This window comes from Pseudophryne corroboree, chromosome 1 (assembly GCF_028390025.1).
Source record: "Pseudophryne corroboree isolate aPseCor3 chromosome 1, aPseCor3.hap2, whole genome shotgun sequence".
NCBI lineage: Eukaryota > Metazoa > Chordata > Amphibia > Anura > Myobatrachidae > Pseudophryne > Pseudophryne corroboree.
In genome coordinates, this window is record NC_086444.1 from 248967732 (window position 1) to 248993262 (window position 25531).

At 47.1% G+C, this 25531-nt stretch overlaps 1 protein-coding gene across 1 annotated transcript in view; it reads left to right on the forward strand.

Annotated features, from left to right (window-relative positions):
- Positions 1–25531, forward strand: part of HSD17B4 (hydroxysteroid 17-beta dehydrogenase 4) — a 566121-nt gene that overhangs the window by 294759 nt on the left and 245831 nt on the right. Inside the window, exon 12 of the mRNA XM_063964187.1 lies at positions 15904–16007. Within this exon, the coding sequence (XP_063820257.1) occupies positions 15904–16007 (104 nt within the window). The remainder of the gene's footprint in view (positions 1–15903; positions 16008–25531) is intronic.

Here is a 25531-nt window from a genome sequence, read left to right on the forward strand (position 1 = left end):
CATCCCTAAGCTGATTAAAGCTAGGAAAGAAGTGACCGCAAACCATTATCACCGCATATGGCGAAAATATGTTGCGTGGTGTGAGGCCAGGAAGGCCCCAACGGAGGAATTTCAGCTGGGCCGTTTTCTGCACTTCCTTCAGTCAGTGGTGACTATGGGCCTAAAATTGGGTTCCATTAAGGTCCAGACTTCGGCTCTATCGATTTTCTTCCAGAAAGAACTGGCTTCACTACCTGAAGTTCAGACATTTGTTAAGGGAGTACTGCATATTCAGCCCCCTTTTGTGCCCCCAGTGGCACCTTGGGATCTCAACGTGGTGTTGAATTTCCTAAAGTCACATTGGTGTGAACCACTTAAAACCGTGGATTTACAATATCTCACGTGGAAAGTGGTCATGCTGTTGGCCTTGGCTTCGGCCAGGCGTGTGTCAGAATTGGCGGCTTTGTCATGTAAAAGCCCTTATCTGATTTTCCATATGGATAGGGCGGAATTGAGGACTCGTCCCCAATTTCTCCCAAAGGTGGTTTCAGCTTTTCATTTGAACCAGCCTATTGTGGTGCCTGCGGCTACTCGTGACTTGGAGGATTCCAAGTTGCTGGACGTAGTCCGGGCCCTAAAAATCTATGTTTCCAGGATGGCTGGAGTCAGAAAGACTGACTCGCTATTTATCCTGCATGCACCCAACAAGTTGGGTGCGCCTGCTTCAAAGCAGACTATTGCTCGCTGGATCTGTAACACGATTCAACTTGCACATTCTACGGCTGGACTGCCGCATCCTAAATCTGTAAAAGCCCATTCCACGAGGAAGGTGGGCTCTTCTTGGGCGGCTGCCCGAGGGGTCTCGGCTTTACAACTTTGCCGAGCAGCTACTTGGTCGGGGTCAAACACATTTGCTAAATTCTACAAGTTTGATACCCTGGCTGAGGAGGACCTAGAGTTCGCTCATTCGGTGCTGCAGAGTCATCCGCACTCTCCCGCCCGTTTGGGAGCTTTGGTATAATCCCCATGGTCCTTACGGAGTTCCCAGCATCCACTTAGGACGTCAGAGAAAATAAGATTTTACTCACCGGTAAATCTATTTCTCGTAGTCCGTAGTGGATGCTGGGCGCCCGTCCCAAGTGCGGATTGTCTGCAATACTTGTATATAGTTATTGTTTAACTAAAGGGTTATTGTTGAGCCATCTGTTGAGAGGCTCAGTTATATTTCATACTGTTAACTGGGTATAGTATCACGAGTTATACGGTGTAATTGGTGTGGCTGGTATGAGTCTTACCCGGGATTCAAAATCCTTTCCTTATTGTGTCAGCTCTTCCGGGCACAGTATCCTAACTGAGGTCTGGAGGAGGGTCATAGAGGGAGGAGCCAGTGCACACCAGGTAGTCCTAAAGCTTTCTTTAGTTGTGCCCAGTCTCCTGCGGAGCCGCTATTCCCCATGGTCCTTACGGAGTTCCCAGCATCCACTACGGACTACGAGAAATAGATTTACCGGTGAGTAAAATCTTATTTTTTTACTGGCAATGGCGTCAGCCAGAAGAGTGTCAGATTTAGGAGCATTATCGTGTAAGTCTCCTTTCCTAAGTTTTTTCCCAGACAGAGCAGTTCTCAGAACGAGATCTAGTTATCTTCCAAAGGTGGTATCAAAGTTTCACCTGAATGAAGAGATTGTAGTCCCAGCTTTTTAGGTACCGGGACTATCTGCGGGAGAAGCGTCGCTGGATGTGGTCCGGGCTTTAAGAATCTGCATAGATCGTACTAGTGCCATCAGAAAAACAGATTCTCTCTTCATCCTCTACGGATTTCATAGAAGAGGATGGCCTGCTAGTAAACAGACGCTGGCGAGATGGCTCCGAATGGTTATATCTGAAGCTTATTCTCATGCAGATCTCCCTATTCCGGCTAATGTCTCTGCACACTCTACACGTAAGGTAGGTCCTTCTTGGGCAGCACTACAGGTTGCTTCAGCAGAACAGATATGTAAGGCAGCCACATGGTCTTCCATAAACACATTCATTAGACATTATGCCTTGGATACTTTTGCCTCTCATGACGCAGACTTCGGGCAAAAGGTCCTCCTGTGCAATCGTGAGCGTCCCCACCACTTAAATGGCTTTGGGAATCCCAATGTTATCCTGTGGATAATCCCGTGGACCCAGCCAGAGAAATAGACGTTATGGTAAGAACTTACCGTTGATAACGTGATTTCTCTTATGTCCACAGGTATCCACAGGGATCCCACCCTGACGCATCTGATTTGAGGATCTAGACAATCACTAAAACCTCTTCCTTCTTGTATGGAAGGGTGTGCATGTGTGTTCTTATCGCCTAAACAGTAGAGATGAGCGGGTTCGGTTCCTCGGAAACCGAAACCCGCCCGAACTGCAGTTTTTTTTTACACGGGTCCGAGCGACTCGGATCTTCCCCGAACGTCATCATCCCGCTGTCAGATTCTCGCGAGGCTCGGATTCTATCGCAAGACTCGGATTCTATATAAGGAGCCGCGCGTCGCCGCCATTTTCACACGTGCATTGAGATTGATAGGGAGAGGACGTGGCTGGCGTCCTCTCCGTTTATAGAGAGTGAGACTACTAGAGTAGAGAGAGACACAGTATTATTTACTTTAGTAATTTTGGGGAGCATTAGGAGGAGTACTACTACTTGCTGAAGTGATAGTGTGACTGTATATCTGACTTGTGGGGGAGACAGTGGGGAGCAGTTAGAGTCTGAGAGCAGGAGTACATATTTTAACGTACAGTGCACACTTTTGCTGGCACTCTGCTGCCAGAGTGCCACACTGCCATTGTGACCACACTGACCACCAGTATATATTGTGATTGTCTGCTTAGGAGTACTACTTGCAAGTTGCTGATAGTGTGACCAGTGACCTGACCACCAGTTTAATTAATCACCACCAGTTTAATATATATATATATATATATATATATATATATATATATATATATATATATATAGAAATCAATGGTTACCCGGCACTCCTATATGGGATGAAGGATAATTCTTGCTGCGGTGCCCTCCGTGGGTTGACGGCACAACCCCCAATATTCATCAAGCAGTTACGGCGGCACTCAAGCAGACTTGTTCAATCTTTTATAAACATAGCAAGTTTATTTTCCAACGTCGTTTCGGGGATATACCCCGTGTTTTTTTTTTTTTTCTTCTTGATACATACTACTATAGTAGCTTACTGTAGCAGTCTGCGGTGCTGCTGAGCTGACAGTGTCCAGCAGGTCCGTCATCAGTCATTACATAATAAATATATATACCTGTCCGGCTGCAGTACTAGTGATATTATATATATATTAATTTCATCTCATTATCATCCAGTCTATATTAGCAGCAGACACAGTACGGTAGTCCACGGCTGTAGCTACCTCTGTGTCGGCAGTCGCTGGTCCATCCATAATTGTATACCACCTACCCGTGGTTTTTTTTTTCTCTTCTTGATACATACTACTATAGTAGCTTACTGTAGCAGTCTGCGGTGCTGCTGAGCTGACAGTGTCCAGCAGGTCCGTCATCAGTCATTACATAATAAATATATATACCTGTCCGGCTGCAGTACTAGTGATATTATATATATATATATTAATTTCATCTCATTATCATCCAGTCTATATTAGCAGCAGACACAGTACGGTAGTCCACGGCTGTAGCTACCTCTGTGTCGGCAGTCGCTGGTCCATCCATAAGTATACTAGTATCCATCCATCTCCATTGTTTACCTGAGGTGCCTTTTAGTTGTGCCTATTAAAATATGGAGAACAAAAATGTTGAGGTTCCAAAATTAGGGAAAGATCAAGATCCACTTCCACCTCGTGCTGAAGCTGCTGCCACTAGTCATGGCCGAGACGATGAAATGCCAGCAACGTCGTCTGCCAAGGCCGATGCCCAATGTCATAGTACAGAGCATGTAAAATCCAAAACACCAAATATCAGTAAAAAAAGGACTCCAAAATCTAAAATAAAATTGTCGGAGGAGAAGCGTAAACTTGCCAATATGCCATTTACCACACGGAGTGGCAAGGAACGGCTGAGGCCCTGGCCTATGTTAATGGCTAGTGGTTCAGCTTCACATGAGGATGGAAGCACTCAGCCTCTCGCTAGAAAAATGAAAAGACTCAAGCTGGCAAAAGCACCGCAAAGAACTGTGCGTTCTTCCAAATCCACAAGGAGAGTCCAATTGTGTCGGTTGCGATGCCTGACCTTCCCAACACTGGACGTGAAGAGCATGCGCCTTCCACCATTTGCACGCCCCCTGCAAGTGCTGGAAGGAGCACCCGCAGTCCAGTTCCTGATAGTCAGATTGAAGATGTCAGTGTTGAAGTACACCAGGATGAGGAGGATATGGGTGTTGCTGGCGCTGGGGAGGAAATTGACAAGGAGGATCCTGATGGTGAGGTGGTTTGTTTAAGTCAGGCACCCGGGGAGACACCTGTTGTCCGTGGGAGGAATAGGGCCGTTGACATGCCTGGTGAAAATACCAAAAAAATCAGCTCTTCGGTGTGGAAGTATTTCAACAGAAATGCGGACAACATTTGTCAAGCCGTGTGTTGCCTTTGTCAAGCTGTAATAAGTAAGGGGTAAGGACGTTAACCACCTCGGAACATCCTCCCTTATACGTCACCTGCAGCGCATTCATAATAAGTCAGTGACAAGTTCAAAAACTTTGGGCGACAGCGGAAGCAGTCCACTGACCAGTAAATCCCTTCCTCTTGTAACCAAGCTCACGCAAACCACCCCACCAACTCCCTCAGTGTCAATTTCCTCCTTCCCCAGGAATGCCAATAGTCCTGCAGGCCATGTCACTGGCAATTCTGACGAGTCCTCTCCTGCCTGGGATTCCTCCGATGCATCCTTGCGTGTAACGCCTACTGCTGCTGGCGCTGCTGTTGTTGCTGCTGGGAGTCGATGGTCATCCCAGAGGGGAAGTCGTAAGCCCACTTTTACTACTTCCACCAAGCAATTGACTGTCCAACAGTCCTTTGCGAGGAAGATGAAATATCACAGCAGTCATCCTGTTGCAAAGCGGATAACTGAGGCCTTGACAACTATGTTGGTGTTAGACGTGCGTCCGGTATCCGCCGTTAGTTCACAGGGAACTAGACAATTTCTTGAGGTAGTGTGCCCCCGTTACCAAATACCATCTAGGTTCCACTTCTCTAGGCAGGCGATACCGAGAATGTACACGGACGTCAGAAAAAGACTCACCAGTGTCCTAAAAAATGCAGTTGTACCCAATGTCCACTTAACCACGGACATGTGGACAAGTGGAGCAGGGCAGGGTCAGGACTATATGACTGTGACAGCCCACTGGGTAGATGTATGGACTCCCGCCGCAAGAACAGCAGCGGCGGCACCAGTAGCAGCATCTCGCAAACGCCAACTCTTTCCTAGGCAGGCTACGCTTTGTATCACCGGTTTCCAGAATACGCACACAGCTGAAAACCTCTTACGGCAACTGAGGAAGATCATCGCGGAATGGCTTACCCCAATTGGACTCTCCTGTGGATTTGTGGCATCGGACAACGCCAGCAATATTGTGTGTGCATTAAATATGGGCAAATTCCAGCACGTCCCATGTTTTGCACATACCTTGAATTTGGTGGTGCAGAATTTTTTAAAAAACGACAGGGGCGTGCAAGAGATGCTGTCGGTGGCCAGAAGAATTGCGGGACACTTTCGGCGTACAGGCACCACGTACAGAAGACTGGAGCACCACCAAAAACGCCTGAACCTGCCCTGCCATCATCTGAAGCAAGAAGTGGTAACGAGGTGGAATTCAACCCTATATATGCTTCAGAGGTTGAAGGAGCAGCAAAAGGCCATTCAAGCCTATACAATTGAGCACGATATAGGAGGTGGAATGTACCTGTCTCAAGCGCAGTGGAGAATGATTTCAACGTTGTGCAAGGTTCTGCAACCTTTTGAACTTGCCACACGTGAAGTCAGTTCAGACACTGCCAGCCTGAGTCAGGTCATTCCCCTCATCAGGCTTTTGCAGAAGAAGCTGGAGGCATTGAAGGAGGAGCTAAAAGGGAGCGATTCCGCTAGGCATGTGGGACTTGTGGATGGAGCCCTTAATTCGCTTAACAAGGATTCACGGGTGGTCAATCTGTTGAAATCAGAGCACTACATTTTGGCCACCGTGCTCGATCCTAGATTTAAAACCTACCTTGGATCTCTCTTTCCGGCAGACACAAGTCTGCTGGGGTTCAAAGACCTGCTGGTGACAAAATTGTCAAGTCAAGCGGAACGCGACCTGTCAACATCTCCTCCTTCACATTCTCCCGCAACTGGGGGTGCGAGTAAAAGGCTCAGAATTCCGAGCCCACCCGCTGGCGGTGATGCAGGGCAGTCTGGAGCGACTGCTGATGCTGACATCTGGTCCGGACTGAAGGACCTGTCAACGATTACGGACATGTCGTCTACTGTCACTGCATATGATTCTCTCCCCATTGAAAGAATGGTGGAGGATTATATGAGTGACCGCATCCAAGTAGGCACGTCAGACAGTCCGTACTTATACTGGCAGGAAAAAGAGGCAATTTGGAGGCCCTTGCACAAACTGGCTTTATTCTACCTAAGTTGCCCTCCCACAAGTGTGTACTCCGAAAGAGTGTTTAGTGCCGCCGCTCACCTTGTCAGCAATCGGCGTACGAGGTTACTTCCAGAAAATGTGGAGAAGATGATGTTCATTAAAATGAATTATAATCAATTCCTCCGTGGAGACATTGACCAGCAGCAATTGCCTCCACAAAGTACACAGGGAGCTGAGATGGTGGATTCCAGTGGGGACGAATTGATAATCTGTGAGGAGCGGGATGTACACGGTGATATATCGGAGGATGATGATGAGGTGGACATCTTGCCTCTGTAGAGCCAGTTTGTGCAAGGAGAGATTAATTGCTTCTTTTTCGGTGGGGGTCCAAACCAACCTGTCATTTCAGTCACAGTCGTGTGGCAGACCCTGTCACTGAAATGATGGGTTGGTTAAAGTGTGCATGTCCTGTTTATACAACATAAGGGTGGGTGGGAGGGCCCAAGGACAATTCCATCTTGCACCTCTTTTTTCTTTCATTTTTATTTGCGTCATGTGCTGTTTGGGGAGTGTTTTTTGGAAGGGCCATCCTGCGTGACACTGCAGTGCCACTCCTAGATGGGCCAGGTGTTTGTGTCGGCCACTAGGGTCGCTTATCTTACTCACACAGCTACCTCATTGCGCCTCTTTTTTTCTTCTTTGCGTCATGTGCTGTTTGGGGAGTGTTTTTTGGAAGGGCCATCCTGCGTGACACTGCAGTGCCACTCCTAGATGGGCCAGGTGTTTGTGTCGGCCACTAGGGTCGCTTATCTTACTCACACAGCTACCTCATTGCGCCTCTTTTTTTCTTCTTTGCGTCATGTGCTGTTTGGGGAGTGTTTTTTGGAAGGGCCATCCTGCGTGACACTGCAGTGCCACTCCTAGATGGGCCAGGTGTTTGTGTCGGCCACTAGGGTCGCTTAGCTTACTCACACAGCTACCTCATTGCGCCTCTTTTTTTCTTCTTTGCGTCATGTGCTGTTTGGGGAGTGTTTTTTGGAAGGGCCATCCTGCGTGACACTGCAGTGCCACTCCTAGATGGGCCAGGTGTTTGTGTCGGCCACTAGGGTCGCTTAGCTTACTCACACAGCTACCTCATTGCGCCTCTTTTTTTCTTCTTTGCGTCATGTGCTGTTTGGGGAGTGTTTTTTGGAAGGGCCATCCTGCGTGACACTGCAGTGCCACTCCTAGATGGGCCAGGTGTTTGTGTCGGCCACTAGGGTCGCTTAGCTTACTCACACAGCTACCTCATTGCGCCTCTTTTTTTCTTCTTTGCGTCATGTGCTGTTTGGGGAGTGTTTTTTGGAAGGGCCATCCTGCGTGACACTGCAGTGCCACTCCTAGATGGGCCAGGTGTTTGTGTCGGCCACTAGGGTCGCTTATCTTACTCACACAGCTACCTCATTGCGCCTCTTTTTTTCTTCTTTGCGTCATGTGCTGTTTGGGGAGTGTTTTTTGGAAGGGCCATCCTGCGTGACACTGCAGTGCCACTCCTAGATGGGCCAGGTGTTTGTGTCGGCCACTAGGGTCGCTTAGCTTACTCACACAGCTACCTCATTGCGCCTCTTTTTTTCTTCTTTGCGTCATGTGCTGTTTGGGGAGTATTTTTTGGAAGGGCCATCCTGCGTGACACTGCAGTGCCACTCCTAGATGGGCCAGGTGTTTGTGTCGGCCACTAGGGTCGCTTATCTTACTCACACAGCTACCTCATTGCGCCTCTTTTTTTCTTCTTTGCGTCATGTGCTGTTTGGGGAGTGTTTTTTGGAAGGGCCATCCTGCGTGACACTGCAGTGCCACTCCTAGATGGGCCAGGTGTTTGTGTCGGCCACTAGGGTCGCTTAGCTTACTCACACAGCTACCTCATTGCGCCTCTTTTTTTCTTCTTTGCGTCATGTGCTGTTTGGGGAGTGTTTTTTGGAAGGGCCATCCTGCGTGACACTGCAGTGCCACTCCTAGATGGGCCAGGTGTTTGTGTCGGCCACTAGGGTCGCTTATCTTACTCACACAGCTACCTCATTGCGCCTCTTTTTTTCTTCTTTGCGTCATGTGCTGTTTGGGGAGTGTTTTTTGGAAGGGCCATCCTGCGTGACACTGCAGTGCCACTCCTAGATGGGCCAGGTGTTTGTGTCGGCCACTAGGGTCGCTTAGCTTACTCACACAGCTACCTCATTGCGCCTCTTTTTTTCTTCTTTGCGTCATGTGCTGTTTGGGGAGTGTTTTTTGGAAGGGCCATCCTGCGTGACACTGCAGTGCCACTCCTAGATGGGCCAGGTGTTTGTGTCGGCCACTAGGGTCGCTTAGCTTACTCACACAGCTACCTCATTGCGCCTCTTTTTTTCTTCTTTGCGTCATGTGCTGTTTGGGGAGTGTTTTTTGGAAGGGCCATCCTGCGTGACACTGCAGTGCCACTCCTAGATGGGCCAGGTGTTTGTGTCGGCCACTAGGGTCGCTTATCTTACTCACACAGCTACCTCATTGCGCCTCTTTTTTTCTTCTTTGCGTCATGTGCTGTTTGGGGAGTGTTTTTTGGAAGGGCCATCCTGCGTGACACTGCAGTGCCACTCCTAGATGGGCCAGGTGTTTGTGTCGGCCACTAGGGTCGCTTAGCTTACTTACACAGCTACCTCATTGCGCCTCTTTTTTTCTTCTTTGCGTCATGTGCTGTTTGGGGAGTGTTTTTTGGAAGGGCCATCCTGCGTGACACTGCAGTGCCACTCCTAGATGGGCCAGGTGTTTGTGTCGGCCACTAGGGTCGCTTATCTTACTCACACAGCTACCTCATTGCGCCTCTTTTTTTCTTCTTTGCGTCATGTGCTGTTTGGGGAGTGTTTTTTGGAAGGGCCATCCTACGTGACACTGCAGTGCCACTCCTAGATGGGCCAGGTGTTTGTGTCGGCCACTAGGGTCGCTTAGCTTAGTCATCCAGCGACCTCGGTGCAAATTTTATGACTAAAAATAATATTGTGAGGTGTGAGGTATTCAGAATAGACTGAAAATGAGTGGAAATTATGGTTTTTGAGGTTAATAATACTTTGGGATCAAAATGACCCCCAAATTCTATGATTTAAGCTGTTTTTTAGTGTTTTTTGAAAAAAACACCCGAATCCAAAACACACCCGAATCCGACAAAAAAAATTCGGTGAGGATTTGCCAAAACGCGGTCGAACCCAAAACACGGCCGCGGAACCGAACCCAAAACCAAAACACAAAACCCGAAAAATTTCAAGTGCACATCTCTACTAAACAGGTCTCTACCTGATGTTCCTGCCTAAAATCGTTGTGGAAAGAACTGATCTGACTGAGTCAGTGGGTGGGACTATATGGTGAAGGTCCCAATGCATCCTGGGAGGCCAGAAAGCTCGTAACCGTGTTGGTGCCATTTTTGCTGTCGCTCGACAATATCCCAATGTTATCCTGTGGATACCTGTGGAGATAAGAGAAATCACGTTATCAACGGTAAGTTCTTACCATAACGTATATTTCTCATGTCAGTGTGTGTGCGACTACAGTACAATCCACCAGTTGATGTTAACAAAATCCTTATATTGTTATATGTATAGAAATGGAAGTACATTTAAAAAGCACCTACTGTATTCTAATTAGAAATTGTACAAGTATAGACACGCCTAAATTCTTAAGAAGACTCAAATTATTCCTCTTTTTTTATTTTAAAAGCAAATAACTATCACTGACATGTTTAGCATAATTTGATATCTAATTATACATTATTATGTTTCTTTCGCAGGGTAAAAGTTGCAGTAAATTGTACAGCGTTTAATTGCTGTATTCCAGCCATTGATTGGCTCCGCAGCCCTGATGTGAATGTTTCATGCTGCAGATTGTTCTCCTATGACAGGGGTGGGGAACCTCCGGCCCGCGGGCAGTATAAGGCCTGCAAAGCCAACTGATCCGGCCACCCGCTGCTGTGTGTGACAGGGGAGGAGAGCGCAGCGTGCGCCTCTCCTGCCCCTTTGAGCTCAGTCCGGCCGTGGCGGTGTGTGTCATCTGCAGGGAGGAGAGCGCAGCTACAGTATGTCCACTGTCCAGCGGCGGCGTGTAGGATCTCAAACCAGCCGCCGGTTCGTGAGCCAATCAGAGCTCGCGGACCGGCAGCCAATCAGGAGCCGCGCTGCCGGTCTGTGAGTTCTTATTGGCTTATGAACTGGCGGCTGGTTTGAGATCCTACACGCTGCCGCTGGACAGTGGACATAGCTGCTCTCTCCTCCCTACAGATGACGCACGCCGCCGCGGCCGGACTGAGCTCAAAGGGGCAGGAGAGGTGCACGCTGCACTCTCCTCCCCTGTCACACACAGCAGCACAAAGGGGCAGGAGAAGGCCAGCAGCAGCGGTGAGCAGGGCGGGGGTATATCTGTATCTGGCACTGTGGGGGCATATCTGTATCTGGCACTGTGGGGGCATATCTGTATCTGACACTGTGGGGGCATATCTGTATCTGGCACTGTGGGGGCATATCTGTATCTGGCACTGTGGCGGCATATGTGTATCTGGCACTGTGGTGGCATATCTGTATCTGGCACTGTGGGGGCATATCTGTATCTGGCACTGTGACAGCATATGTGTATCTGGCACTGTGGGGACATATCTGTATCTGGCACTGTGGTGGCATATCTGTATCTGGCACTGTGGGGGCATATCTGTATCTGGCACTGTGGGGACATATATGTATCTGGCACTGTGGTGGCATATCTGTATCTGGCACTGTGGTGGCATATCTGTATCTGGCACTGTGGGGACATATCTGTATCTGGCACTGTGGTGGCATATCTGTATCTGGCACTGTGGGGGCATATCTGTATCTGGCACTGTGGGGGCATATCTGTATCTGGCACTGTGGTGGCATATCTGTATCTGGCACTGTGGGGGCATATCTGTATCTGGCACTGTGGGGGCATATCTGTATCTGGCACTGTGGTGGCATATCTGTATCTGGCACTGTGGTGGCATATCTGTATCTGGCACTGTGGTGGCATATCTGTATCTGGCACTGTGGGGGCATATCTGTATCTGGCACTGTGGGGGCATATCTGTATCTGGCACTGTGGTGGCATATCTGTATCTGGCACTGTGGGGGCATATGTGTATCTGGCGGTGCACTACTGGCGGCATATGTGTACCTGGCACTGTGGCGGCATATGTGTATCTGGCAGTGCACTAATGGGGGCATATCTACTGGGGCATAACTACTAGGGGCAGGCTAATTTTAAGTTGATAATTTTTGTATGGCCCCCGAAGGATTTTATAAATGTCTAAATGGCCCTTGGTAGAAAGAAGGTTCCCCACCCCTGTTCTATGAAATGTTGTCTACAGAAGGCATCCTTTTACAGATTTTTGGGTAAAAAAAAGAAATAAAGAAAAAATTAATTAAGCGCTCACATTTCCTATCTTGAAGCATATATCATGCTGACCAAATATTTGGCATTTTTGTTTAACTATATTTTTGTTCACCTTTAAAAAATAAATAAATAATAATTATACAAATTTATATATATATATATATATATATATATATATATATATCCAGTTGATCAGGAGGACTGTGAAATTCAACTTTTTTTTTGCATAACAGCTCATTTCAATTAAAATGGTGATTCTACTTGTTATATAAAACTGATAATTAGAGTACGTCCATTTATTTCTCTTGGTACCCAGTTGCCAATACTTCCTGGTTGTTTATGTTCATCTTCCAAAAACTTTCATAACACCCTAGATGGGTATGGATTTCCTTATACAGCTGTTATTCTAATAGGTTATTTTGAAAAAGATTGTGACAGAATTTACCTAATCATACGCTAACACAGTGGTTCTCAAACTTTTTACAATTACGGTGCCAAACTATTCTTATTGAGAAATTTAGAAAAAAATATTTAAGTTAATTATGTTCATATGTCATCCATGGGTTCAATTATGTGGCGAGGCACAAGATTTGCTTCTATTTGTCCACATATTTTATGATTGGCATTGGCAGCCACAAGCACTAGTTTTGCCTGTTACATTGACAATAAATAGTTTGAATTGGTCCTGGACCACCAATCTGAGGCACCCCTGCAAGTGTTCCGCGGCACACCAGGGTGCCAAATGCACAAAGTTTGAGAACTACTGCACTAGCACATTCATGTCAGCATCATCTGATATGCTACAGTACAATATGGGAATAAGTGGATTATTACCAAAGTGATATGATAAACCCCTCCATTATATTATGCACACAAGGGAAGCCATTGTATAAAAAGGTTATATATTCAAATTATTTCAATAGTAGTCAATAATTTGTTTGGGGTACATGTATTGACTCAATGAACAGCTTTATAGGCCATCATTTAAAAAAAAAAAAAAAATGAGATGACTTTTTCCAAAAAATTTTGTTTTGAGTTTTTAGTGACAGTAACTATACTCATATTGATTCCAATGCATTACCAAAGGTCTTGTAACATATATTAAGAACATGGCTATTTTGGTAGACTTAATGCTCTGTCTCCATAGATGGCATTGATAACTTGGAATATATTTGATATTCTGACTTGAGCCTGGAGTATGGCTGCCAACTTTAGCAATGACTAACATCTCCTGAGGTCTGGAATTTGATGTTGCATGTACAGTACCCTACTAGGGGTGCACTTATGTGGTATCTAGAAGACACCACCTACCCCTCCAGAATATCTCTGTACCATATTCCCCAGGAATTTGTTCCTGAGTGGGCTTTTGTCCTGTCAGCACTACCTTTGTGAAGTCATGTACAGAGTAAAATTAGTCATGTTTATTTTTTTATTTTTAAGCCACAATTCATTATAATTGGAACAATCAATTTTGCCTTTGTAATTTTTTTTTTTTATATTAGTTTTCATCATTGGTAATGTAAAACTAGGTACACATTAGACGGTTTTGTAAATGATTTGCCCGATTCCAACTGATTGGAAAAATACATTGTTAAAATCGTCCAGTATGTACCCACTATGTTGATGAAGATGCGCACTCCCACGGGTCATCAGGGAAATTGCCCACTTGTCCCGTATGTAGCTCAATCTGGCGAAATTGACGGCGAGGGCCATGCGGCCAAGTGCAGTATGGCCCCACTCACGCACCCCCCCCCCATCCTCCCCATCACTCCGTCGCTGCCGTCATCCAAAGTGTACCCAGATCAAGAATCTGGCATTTGCCTGCTGCAGCATTTATTCTTTCTTGTTTTGTTACAAATTCTGTACTTTGGGACCCCTCCACTAGAAATCCTACAGTATGTTTCCCCCTGCCTACATGTGTATGATTTTACTAGTATCATTATATTGATAGATTCATGGTAGCTGGTGCCCGTATCCACAGGTTTCAATTTGTAGTATCTGTAAAATGCAGTGTTCTTCCTTATCCCCAGCATTGTGTGATATGTACCTGCCCACACTTCTTGGTCAGCAGAGAGATCCGTGCGCTCAGTGTGAGAGATGTTTAACAAACCTGCATTTGTCGATAACCTCTTACTGGATCTCTATATTAAAAGACACCACTAAAGGTGCATACACACGGTGCGATTCTGGCTAAATGCCGATTTTGACTTTACGATTTCCTTTGAACTCCCCGGAGCCCAGAACCGCCGATATTGACATTACACACGGAATATTCCGAAATATGGACTTTTTTGAACGAGAGTGAGATAGTGAAACCTTTGTTTTTTGATGACTCAATGTACACAAACTTTGTTTAATACACAAAGTTGTTAAAAATATTGTATTAAATGACTTTCAGGCTGTGTGTATAAGTTGTATATGAAACATAAATGAATTGTGTGACACACTTTGTTTAATGCACAAAGTTATAAAAAATATTGGCTAAAATTGCCTTCAGGCTGTGTGTATAAGGTGTATATGTAACATAAATACATTCTGTGCTTAGATTTAGGTCCCATCACCATGATATCTCATTATGGTATGCAATTATTCCAAAATACGGAAAAATCCGATATCCAAAATACGTCTGGTCCCAAGCATTTTGGATAAGGGATACTCAACCTGTACTAGAAACTAGATTGTGCACAATATAGTCAAAATTTCCTTGCCTGCTCAGTCTATTTTTTTTTTTGCGATACAGACTCTGTGGGAACGCACATTGGTATGGCAGGCTGTATACACACTGTGCGATATGTGCTAACTTTTCTTATGATTTTGACTATATAGTCAAAATCGTAAGCACACATCGCACCATGTGTAAACACCTTGACTGTAAAGATAATTACTACTGCAGATGGGTGAACTGAATAATGAGTATTTGAATATAATAAGCAAAACAGATAAAAGAAGACTGCTGAAGACACAAAAGCTTCAAGCATAAGTCAGGAAGACTAGTAAAACGAAGGTAAATTAATGTAATTGTAGAATTGTAAGAACAGAGTAATACAGTAACATCAAATTGTGCATATTTTGGAGATGTAGTTCAGGATAAGGTAAAAATAAATAAAAATTAACCTCTCATGGCGTACTGATGAGATGGCCTTTTCATCCTGGAGAGATTTTTGTTTACAGTGTGCATGTTTGGAAGAATCCTAGTAGCGTACTGGTAGAGTTCTTCTATAAATTCTATGTTGCAATGCCTTCCATGTTACCACCTTTCAGGATATAGGGGGTTATTCAGGTCCCATCATCACAATAACACCATTGGCGGTGCTAGTGCGCACTCGCAGGTCTCGTCCTGATCTGATCGCATTGGTTGCAACTGTCTGTCTGTTTGATTGACGTTCGTGGGGCGGTCAGCTGCAGGGGGTCGTACATAGTTGCTCTGACCACAATTAAATTGCGATCGCAGCCACTGGCCAGGTCATTTAGCATGTTGGGCAGCCTTGCCCTGCGATGGGCGGCCCCCAGAATGCAATAGAAAGCAGAATCTGCAATTCTTGCTGAATAACCCCCATAGTCTTACCTTTACTTTGCAGAGAATTAACTATAGACCTTTAGGTGAAAATATGAATACCAATAACTTGTTCACTGCCTTTCATAATCATTGTTAGTTTGTTATTTCTTTGGTTTTAAGACGGTGGCAAACATCACAAAATAAAAAGAACTTGATTGAAAAGAGCTCTCTTTATTCCATTACAAACATCCTCCCGTGGTAACCTGATTAAATAATATTATACAGCAGGTGATCTCCTCGGCAACAGGCTAATTAATGGTCCACAGGGAGCTAACATATAACTTATTTTAAAAAGAAAATTGAAAGCTGTTGATCTTCTATTTCTTTTTAGTTCTGTAAGCAGTAATTTACATAATCTCTCTTTTATATAAATTTTTGTTTGTCATGTTTCTTTAGAGTCCACTGGGACACTGTATGAAGTCCTGTCAGCCGTTGACACTGGGAAGGGAATTTCTATGAATCCCACAAGCCAGCTAGCCTCATCTTCCAGCATTGACCCGGTGAGTAGGTTCATATAGAACATCTTCCACATTCTTTAAGGTAATAAAATTCCAATTATTATGTAAAGTGCAATTGGGTCTCTGAAATTAGTATCTTTTATTTTATTTTTATTTTTTTTATAATATTTTAAGACACTGATTCCATAGCTGTTGGGTGTCTCTGTATCCTTCACCAGCAACTGACTTGGGGGGGTCATTCCGAGTTGATCACACGTAGCAACTTTTTGCTGCCCGTGCGATCAACTAGACGCCACCTATGGTGGAGTGTAGTTCTGCATAGCAGGGCTGCGAACGCTTGTGCAGCCCTGCTATGCAAAAAAAGTTTCCTGTAAAAGAAGACCAGGGTAAGAGTTACTTACCCTGTGCGATCGGTCCAGCGTTGCAGGTCCCGAAATTGACGTCAGACATCCACCCTCTTAATGCCTGGATACGCCTAAGTTGGGCTCACCACTCCCCGAAAACGGTGAGTTGCCACCCAGTTCCGCCTTCCTCATGTCAAACATCTTGCGGTCGCCGCTGCGACCGCTTTCTTCGCTAGTGGCGTCACTGTGGCAATGACGCACCTGTTCAATGCGGCCATCACGCATGCGCAGTTCCAACCCGATCGCACGGCTGCGAGGAAGCGCAGCGTGAGATCGGGACGGAATGACCCCCTTGGTGTCACTATGTTCCTGTAATATCCAGCAATGTGTGTCTGTATGGTGTCTAAACACACATGATGACCTCAATGTATTTAAAATCCTATTAAATATTCCTTATTGTAACACTTGCTATCTTTCCCGCAATACAGGAATAGGGGGTTTTACTGACCTGGCAGTTCCTTGTCACTCGCCAAAAGTCCTAATGTAGCCATACATTACATACTAGTAGAGTAACTACATCCTGCAATGTGTTTGCAGTTCCCAGTAGGAAGAACAGGAGGTTCCTGGGAAACTTTGCTCTACCCAGCAGCATAAAAGAGAAAATAAATAGCCTGGCAGGGACAGGAGCTTGGCTTCTTCAGCGGGGACAGGTAAGCATGAGTAGCTGCCCATTCGCCGCTGAGGAGAGCTGCAGTGCAAGCAGACCTGCCTGAACAAGCCAACTGAGGCCAAGAAGTGGGAGACCCGGTTAGCCAATGACACTTAGGGGTTTACTTTATGAAGCATAGGATTGTAAAACCTGGAGGACGAATTTCAGAGATGAAATAAATCCCACTGATGTGTGATGACAAGGTTTATGCCATCATGCATTGTGTTCTCTTGCCACCATGCATCAGTGGGTAAACTATTCTGATGCAAATAATGTAGTCCTAACCCACACACCCAGCTGTTGTAGCTCATTGTTGACAAGTATGGAACAAAGGTGATCAGTGTGTTTTGGGAGGAGCAGTGGTGCAAGTGTGTGGGTACGGGTGGGTACGGCGTACCCGTAAGAATTTAGCCGTGGGTACGCCGTACCCACACCGACGGGCCGCCGCTCCTCTTCCCTCCCTCCCTTCCTCTGCTGCGCCCGCCGTCCCCGCCGTACCGCCGCTGATGTGAGGGGAGAAGAGCGCAGCCTGCGCCTCTCCTTCCCCTCAGTCTCCGGCGGGTGTTTCAGTTTAATTCAGCGCCGATCCGTGAGCCAATCAGAGCTCGCGGTGCGAGCTCTGATTGTCTCACGGATCGGCGCTGAATTAAACTGAGACACCCGCCGGAGACTGAGGGGAAGGAGAGGCGCAGGGTGCGCTCTCCTTCCCTCACACAGACAGACGGCAGCGGTGAGCAGGGGAGGAGGGGGGGACACATGTATACCTGACACTGGGGGATATCTGGCACTGGGGGGGCATGTTATACCTGGCACTGGGGGATATCTGGCACTGGGGGGGCATGTTATACCTGGCACTGGGGGATATTTGGCACTGGGGGGGGGGGGGGCATGTTATACCTGGCACTGGGGGGGCATGTATACCTGGCACTGGGGGATATCTGGCACTGGGGGGGGGGGGGCATGTATACCTGGCACTGGGGGCTATCTGGCACTGGGGGGCGGGGGGGCATGTATACCTGGCACTGGGGGATATCTGGCACTGGGGGGCGGGGGGGTATGTATACCTGGCACTGGGGGATATCTGGCACTGGGGGGGGGGGCATGTATACCTGGCACTGGGGGATATCTGCCACTGGGGGGGCATGTATACCTGGCACTGGGTGATATCTGGCACTGGGGGCATATCTGGCACTGGGGGCATATCTGGCACTGGGGGGGCATATATACCTGGCACTGGGGGGGCATGTATACCTGGCACTGGGGGCATAACTGGCACAGGGGGGCATATATACCTGGCACTGGGGGGGGGCATGTATACCTGGCACTGGGGGATATCTGGCACTGGGGGGGGGGGGGGGGGCATTTATACCTGGCACTGGGGGATATCTGGCACTGGGGGGGCATGTATACCTGGCACTGGGAGCATATCTGGCACTGGGGGGGGCATGTATACCTGGCACTGGGAGCATATCTGGCACTGGGGGGGGCTTGTGTACCTGGCACTGGGGGATATCTGGCACTGGGGGCATATCTGGCACTGGAAGGACATGTGTATCTGGCACTGGGGGGACATGTGTATCTGGCACTTTGGCCATATCTGGCACTGCGGAGACATGTGTATCTGGCACTGGGGCATATCTGACACTGAGGGCATATCTGGCAATGGGGGCATACTTGTGTATCTGGCACTGGGGGCATATCTGGCACTGTGGGCATATCTGGCACTGGGGGCATACGTGTGTATCTGGCACTGGGGGAATTTCTGTATCTGGCACTGGGGGCATATCTGGCACTGTAGGGGCATTTCTGTATCTGGCACTGGGGGGGCAATGTATATCTGACACAGTGGGGGCATTTGTGTATCTGGCACTGTGGGGCAATGTGTATCTGACACTGTGAGGCAATGTATATCTGGCACTCTGGGGGCATTTCTGTATCTGGCACTGTGAGGCAATGTGTAACTGGCACTCTGGGGGCATTTGTGTATCTGGCACTCTGGGTGCATTTGTGTATCTGGCACTGTGGGGCAATGTGTATCTGTCACTGTGGGGCAATGTATATCTGTCACTGTGGGGCAATGTATATCTGGCACTGTGGGGCAACGTGTATCTGGCACTATTGGGGTCATACGTGTATCTGCCCCTCCCCCCATATGTGTATCACGCCCCCATTTTCATTGGCCATGCCCCATGTGGCATTTGGCCACACCCATATTTTTGGGTACCCGTAAGACATTTTTTCTACTTGCACCACTGGGGAGGAGTTGCAGACATTATGCGACAAAGACAATGGCACTCTTCTAAATGGTAAAGAGGCATAATAAATTGTAATAACATTATGAAATCTGTTCACTGGCCACATTGTCTTGCTTTTAGTAAAATGAAGAGCAATGTGGGAGGATTTGGCGTTGGGTTTATTAAGGAGATGCTCAGAAATAGCATTGGGACACGCTGATTCCATGGCTTTTCCTATTTGTTTCCCTTCATAAAAACACAGGAGTAAACTGAATGCAAATATTTTATGCTGCTATTATTTTTACAAAAAGCCACTGTGTAATACCTTGTAATAATGTAAATAATCTAGAATAATAATGAAATAATGCTGGCAAAAAATATATATTGTATGGCAGTGGTTTAGTTTTCCAAAGAAAATGGAAACACTGGCCTGTGATTTTATAGCGACCTGTGCCGTGTACATTGTTCTGTAAGTGGCTAGTGGCAATTTTGGCAGTGATATGCGACACTCAGAGTGATGACATTCCTTATAAATACGCGGTGGGGTTAGGGGCACTCTATGAACTCACTACTCACCTACAAGTCTCAGCACAAAAAAAGGTCTGTTTAGCTTAAACACTGGATGTGCGACTTTTGGAGCAAAGTAGCAGCAATACCTTTGGCTTACTGCAAACACTGAAAGTCGCACACACAGTAATTGACGCTGAAAAATAAATGCAGGGCTGGGAAACAAACAAGAAATTTACTACAATCAGTGACATCACTTTGTCACGGCAGGTGTGCGGAACCTGACTAGGTGGCTACCTTGGGCGAGTGGTATGGTCAAGGCTTAACATAACCTTCAACTTTGGTTCGATTCCCATTAAGGACATAAGTGTACAGTATTGGAAAACAATTTATAGTTGTGTTATATAAGCGGTATTATATTATGTTGGATATATTTTTTTTACATCTGTAAGTGAAATATTGACAATCAAGACACTTATGTGTACAGTGTGTACATCTCTTACTGCAGGGGTGCCCAAACTCCGCCATTACAGTCCCAGGCTTAGAAATGGATTGAGAAGTTCTCTAAGGGGCTAGCGCCAATTCCTGCAATGATGACATCCCTTAAAAATGAACAGACATTGCAGACATTGCCGCTAAGCGCTCAGAGAACATGGCGTTTTTTAAAGTATTTACCGTCTTACAAAGTCACACAGATGACTACTTTGTCCAAGTAGCTAGCTAGCAGCAATGTATTCAGAGATGACATTCTTTAGAAATGAACCGTGGTGGTGGGGTGGAGAGGCTGGCTATGAAATCACCGGAGCAGGAGTAAACTATAAGCGGGTGAATATTTTGGTTTTTTGATTCCCAACCCTGCTTTTCAGCATCAATTACTGTGTGTGTACAACTTTCAATGTTTGCAGTTAGCCAAAGGTATTGCCGCTAGTTTGCTCCAAAACTTGCACAGCCATTGTTTTATCTAAGCCAACCTTTTTCTGTGCTGAGACTTGTAGTTGAGAGGTGATTTCAAAGAGCTCGCCCTCAACCCCACCATTCATTTGTGAGGAATGTTATCACTGTGAGAGCTGCACATCATTGCTGAAATTGGTGCTTGCCACTTACAGAACAGTGTACACGGCACAAGTTGCTATAAAGTCGCACGGGCAGTGTTTAATATAATTAAATGTTTTCATGCTGAGTCTTGTGGTTCACTGGGGATCCGGTCTCTAGGTCGACAAGACTTAGGTCAGCAATGTCTAGGTCAACATTAAGTAGGTCGACATGGTTTCTAGGTCGACAGGGACTCTAGGTCGACTTGACAAAAGGTCGACATTAGGTTTTCTTTTTTCTTTTTCATTTCTCGAACGTCCTAAGTGGATGCTGGGACTCCGTAAGGACCATGGGGAATAGCGGCTCCGCAGGAGACTGGGCACAAATGTAAAAGCTTGAACTAGCTGGTGTGCACTGGCTCCTCCCCCTATGACCCTCCTCCAAGCCTCAGTTAAGTTAGATTTTTGTGCCCGAACGAGAAGGGTGCATGCTAGGTGGCTCTCCTGAGCTGCTTAGAGTAAAAGTTTATTTTAGGTTTTTTATTTTCAGTGAGTCCTGCTGGCAACAGGCTCACTGCATCGTGGGACTAAGGGGAGAAGAAACGAACTCACCTGCGTGCAGAGTGGATTGGGTTTCTTAGGCTACTGGACATTAGCTCCAGAGGGACGATCACAGGTTCAGCCTGGATGGGTCCCGGAGCCGCGCCGCCGGCCCCCTTACAGAGCCAGAAGAACGAAGAGGTCCGGTGAAATCGGCGGCAGAAGACGTTCCTGTCTTCTTCTGCTCTTCAACTGCTTCCTGTCTTCAACTGCTCCTCCCACTGCAGCTGTGCGCCATTGCTCTCAGCACACTTCACACTCCGGTCACTGAGGGTGCAGGGCGCTGGGGGGGAGCGCCCTGAGACGCAATAAAAACAGAAATACCTTAGGATGGCAAAAGAAATACATCACATATAGCTCCTGGGCTATATGGATGTATTTAACCCCTGCCAGTTTTCCAGAAAAAAGCGGGAGATAAGGCCGTCGTGAAGGGGCGGAGCCTATCTCCTCAGCACACAAGCGCCATTTTCCCTCACAGTTCCGCTGGAAGGACGTCTCCCTGACTCTCCCCTGCAGTCCCTACAGAATCAGGGTAAAAACGAGAGAGGGGGGGCACTATTGGCAGCTAAATTATAAACAGCAGCTATAAAAGGGAGTAACACTTATATAAGGTTATCCCTATATATATATATAGCGCTCTGGTGTGTGCTGGCAAACTCTCCCTCTGTCTCCCCAAAGGGCTAGTGGGGTCCTGTCCTCTATCAGAGCATTCCCTGTGTGTGTGCTGGGTGTCGGTACGATTGTGTCGACTTGTATGAGGAGGAAAATGATGTGGAAGTAGAGCAATTGCCTGTATTAGTGATGTCACCCCCTAGGGAGTCGACACCTGACTGGATGGTTGTATTTAAAGAACTACGTGACAATGTCAGCACTTTACAAAAAACTATTGACGACATGAGACAGCCGACAAATCAATTAGTGCCTGTCCAGGCGTCTCAGACACCGTCAGGGGCGATAAAACGCCCGTTACCTCAGTGGGTCGACACAGACCCAGACACGGATACTGAGTCCAGTGTCGACGGTGAGGAGACAAACGTAATGTCCAGTAGGGCCACACGTTACATGATCACGGCAATGAAGGAGGCATTGAACATTTCTGACACTACAAGTACCACAAAGAAGGGTATTATGTGGGGAGTGAAAAAACTACCAGTAGCTTTTCCTGAGGCAGATGAATTAAATGAGGTGTGTGATAAAGCGTGGGTTTCCCCCGATAAAAAAGTGCTAATTTCTAATAAATTATTGGCACTATACCCTTTCCCGCCAGAGGTTAGGGCGCGTTGGGAAACACCCCCTAAAGTAGATAAAGCGCTCACACGTTTATCTAAACAAGTAGCGTTACCGTCTCCTGATACGGCCGCCCTCAAAGAACCAGCGGATAGAAGGCTGGAAAATATCCTGAAGGGTATATAGACACATACTGGTGTTATACTGCGACCAGCAATCGCATCAGCCTGGATGTGCAGTGCTGGAGTGGCGTGGTCGGATTCCCTGACTGAAAATATTGATACCCTGGATAGGGACAGTATATTACTAACTATAGAGCATTTGAAGGATGCATTACTATATATGCGTGATGCACAGAGGGATATTTGCACCCTGGCATCAAGAGTGAGTGCTATGTCCATTTCTGCCAGAAGAGCGTTATGGACGCGACAGTGGTCAGGGGATGCGGATTCCAAACGACATATGGAAGTATTGCCGTTTAAAGGGGAGGAGTTATTTGGGGCCGGTCTATCGGACCTGGTGGCCACGGCAACGGCCGGAAAGTCCACCTTTTTACCCCAGGTCACCTCTCAGCAGAAAAAGACACCGTCTTTTCAAACTCGGTCCTTTCGTTCCCATAAGTACAGGCGGGCAAAAGGCCACTCATTTCTGCCCCGGGGCAAAGGAAGAGGAAAAAGACTGCACCATGCAGCCTCTTCCCAGGAGCAGAAGCCCTCCTCTGCTTCTGCCAAGTCTTCAGCATGACGCTGGGGCTTTACAAGCGGACTCGGACACGGTGGGGTCCCGTCTCAAAAATTTCAACGCGCAGTGGGCTCACTCGCAAGTGGACCCCTGGATTCTGCAGGTAGTATCACAGGGGTACAAACTGGAATTCGAGACGTCTCCCCCTCGCCGGTTCCTGAAGTCTGCTCTACCAAAGTCTCCCTCCGACAGGGAGGCAGTTTTGGAAGCCATTCACAAGCTGTATTCCCAGCAGGTGATAATCAAGGTACCTCTCCTACAACAGGGAAAGGGGTATTATTCCACGCTGTTTGTGGTACCGAAGCCGGACGGCTCGGTGAGACCAATTTTAAATCTAAAATCCTTGAACACTTACATAAAGAGGTTCAAATTCAAGATGGAGTCACTCAGAGCAGTGATAGCAAACCTGGAAGAAGGGGACTATATGGTGTCTCTGGACATCAAAGATGCTTATCTCCACGTCCCAATCTACCCTTCTCACCAAGGGTACCTCAGGTTTGTAGTACAAAACTGTCATTATCCGTTTCAGACGCTGCCGTTTGGGTTGTCCACGGCACCTCGGGTCTTTACCAAGGTAATGGCCGAAATGATGATTCTTCTTCGAAGAAAAGGCGTTTTAATTATCCCTTACTTGGACGATCTCCTGATAAGGGCAAGGTCCAGGGAACAGTTAGAAGTCGGAGTAGCACTATCTCAGTTAGTGTTACGTCAGCACGGGTGGATCCTAAATATTCCAAAATCGCAGCTGATTCCAACGACACGTCTCCTGTTCCTAGGAATGATTCTGGACACAGTCCAGAAAAAGGTGTTTCTCCCAGAGGAGAAGGCCAGGGAGTTATCCGAGCTAGTCAGGAATCTCCTAAAACCAGGCCAGGTGTCAGTGCATCAGTGCACGAGGGTCCTGGGAAAAATGGTGGCTTCTTACGAAGCGATTCCATTTGGAAGATTCCATGCAAGAACGTTTCAGTGGGATCTTCTGGACAAATGGTCCGGATCGCATCTTCAGATGCATCAGCGGATAACCCTGTCGCCAAGGACAAGGGTGTCTCTTCTGTGGTGGCTGCAGAGTGCTCATCTACTAGAGGGCCGCAGATTCGGCATTCAGGATTGGATCCTGGTGACCACAGATGCCAGCCTGAGAGGCTGGGGAGCAGTCACACAGGGACAAAATTTCCAGGGCTTGTGGTCAAGCATGGAAACATCTCTTCATATAAACATTCTGGAACTAAGGGCCATTTACAATGCCCTAAGTCAAGCAAAACCCCTGCTTCAGGGTCAGGCGGTATTGATCCAATCGGACAACATCACGTCAGTCGCCCACGTAAACAGACAGGGCGGCACGAGAAGCAGGAGGGCGATGGCAGAAGCTGCAAGGATTCTTCGCTGGGCGGAGAATCATGTGATAGCACTGTCAGCAGTGTTCATTCCGGGAGTGGACAACTGGGAAGCGGACTTCCTCAGCAGACACGACCTTCACCCGGGGGAGTGGGGACTTCATCCAGAAGTCTTCCAAGAGATGGTAAACCGTTGGGAAAAACCAAAGGTGGACATGATGGCGTCCCGTCTCAACAAAAAACTAGACAGCGATTGCGCCAGGTCAAGGGACCCTCAGGCAATAGCGGTGGACGCTCTGGTAACACCATGGGTGTACCAGTCAGTGTATGTGTTCCCTCCTCTGCCTCTCATACCAAAAGTACTGAGAATCATAAAAAGGAGAGGAGTAAGAACTATACTCGTGGTTCCGGATTGGCCAAGAAGGACTTGGTACCCGGAACTTCAAGAGATGCTCACGGAGGACCCGTGGCCTCTACCTCTAAGAAAGGACCGGCTCCAGCAGGGACCTTGTCTGTTCCAAGACTTACCGCGGCTGCGTCTCAGAATTGGCAGCTTTATCTTATAAAAGCCCTTGCCTGATTTTTCACACGGATAGGGCAGAATTGAGGACTCGTCCTCAATTTCTCCCAAAGGTGGTTTCAGCGTTTCACGTGAACCAGCCTATTGTGGTGCCTGCGGCTACTAGGGACTTGGAGGACTCCAAGTTACTGGACGTAGTCAGGGCCCTCAAAATATATATTTCCAGAACGGCTGGAGTCAGGAAATCTGACTCGCTGTTTATCCTGTATGCACCCAACAGGCTGGGTGCTCCTGCTTCTAAGCAGACGATTGCTCGTTG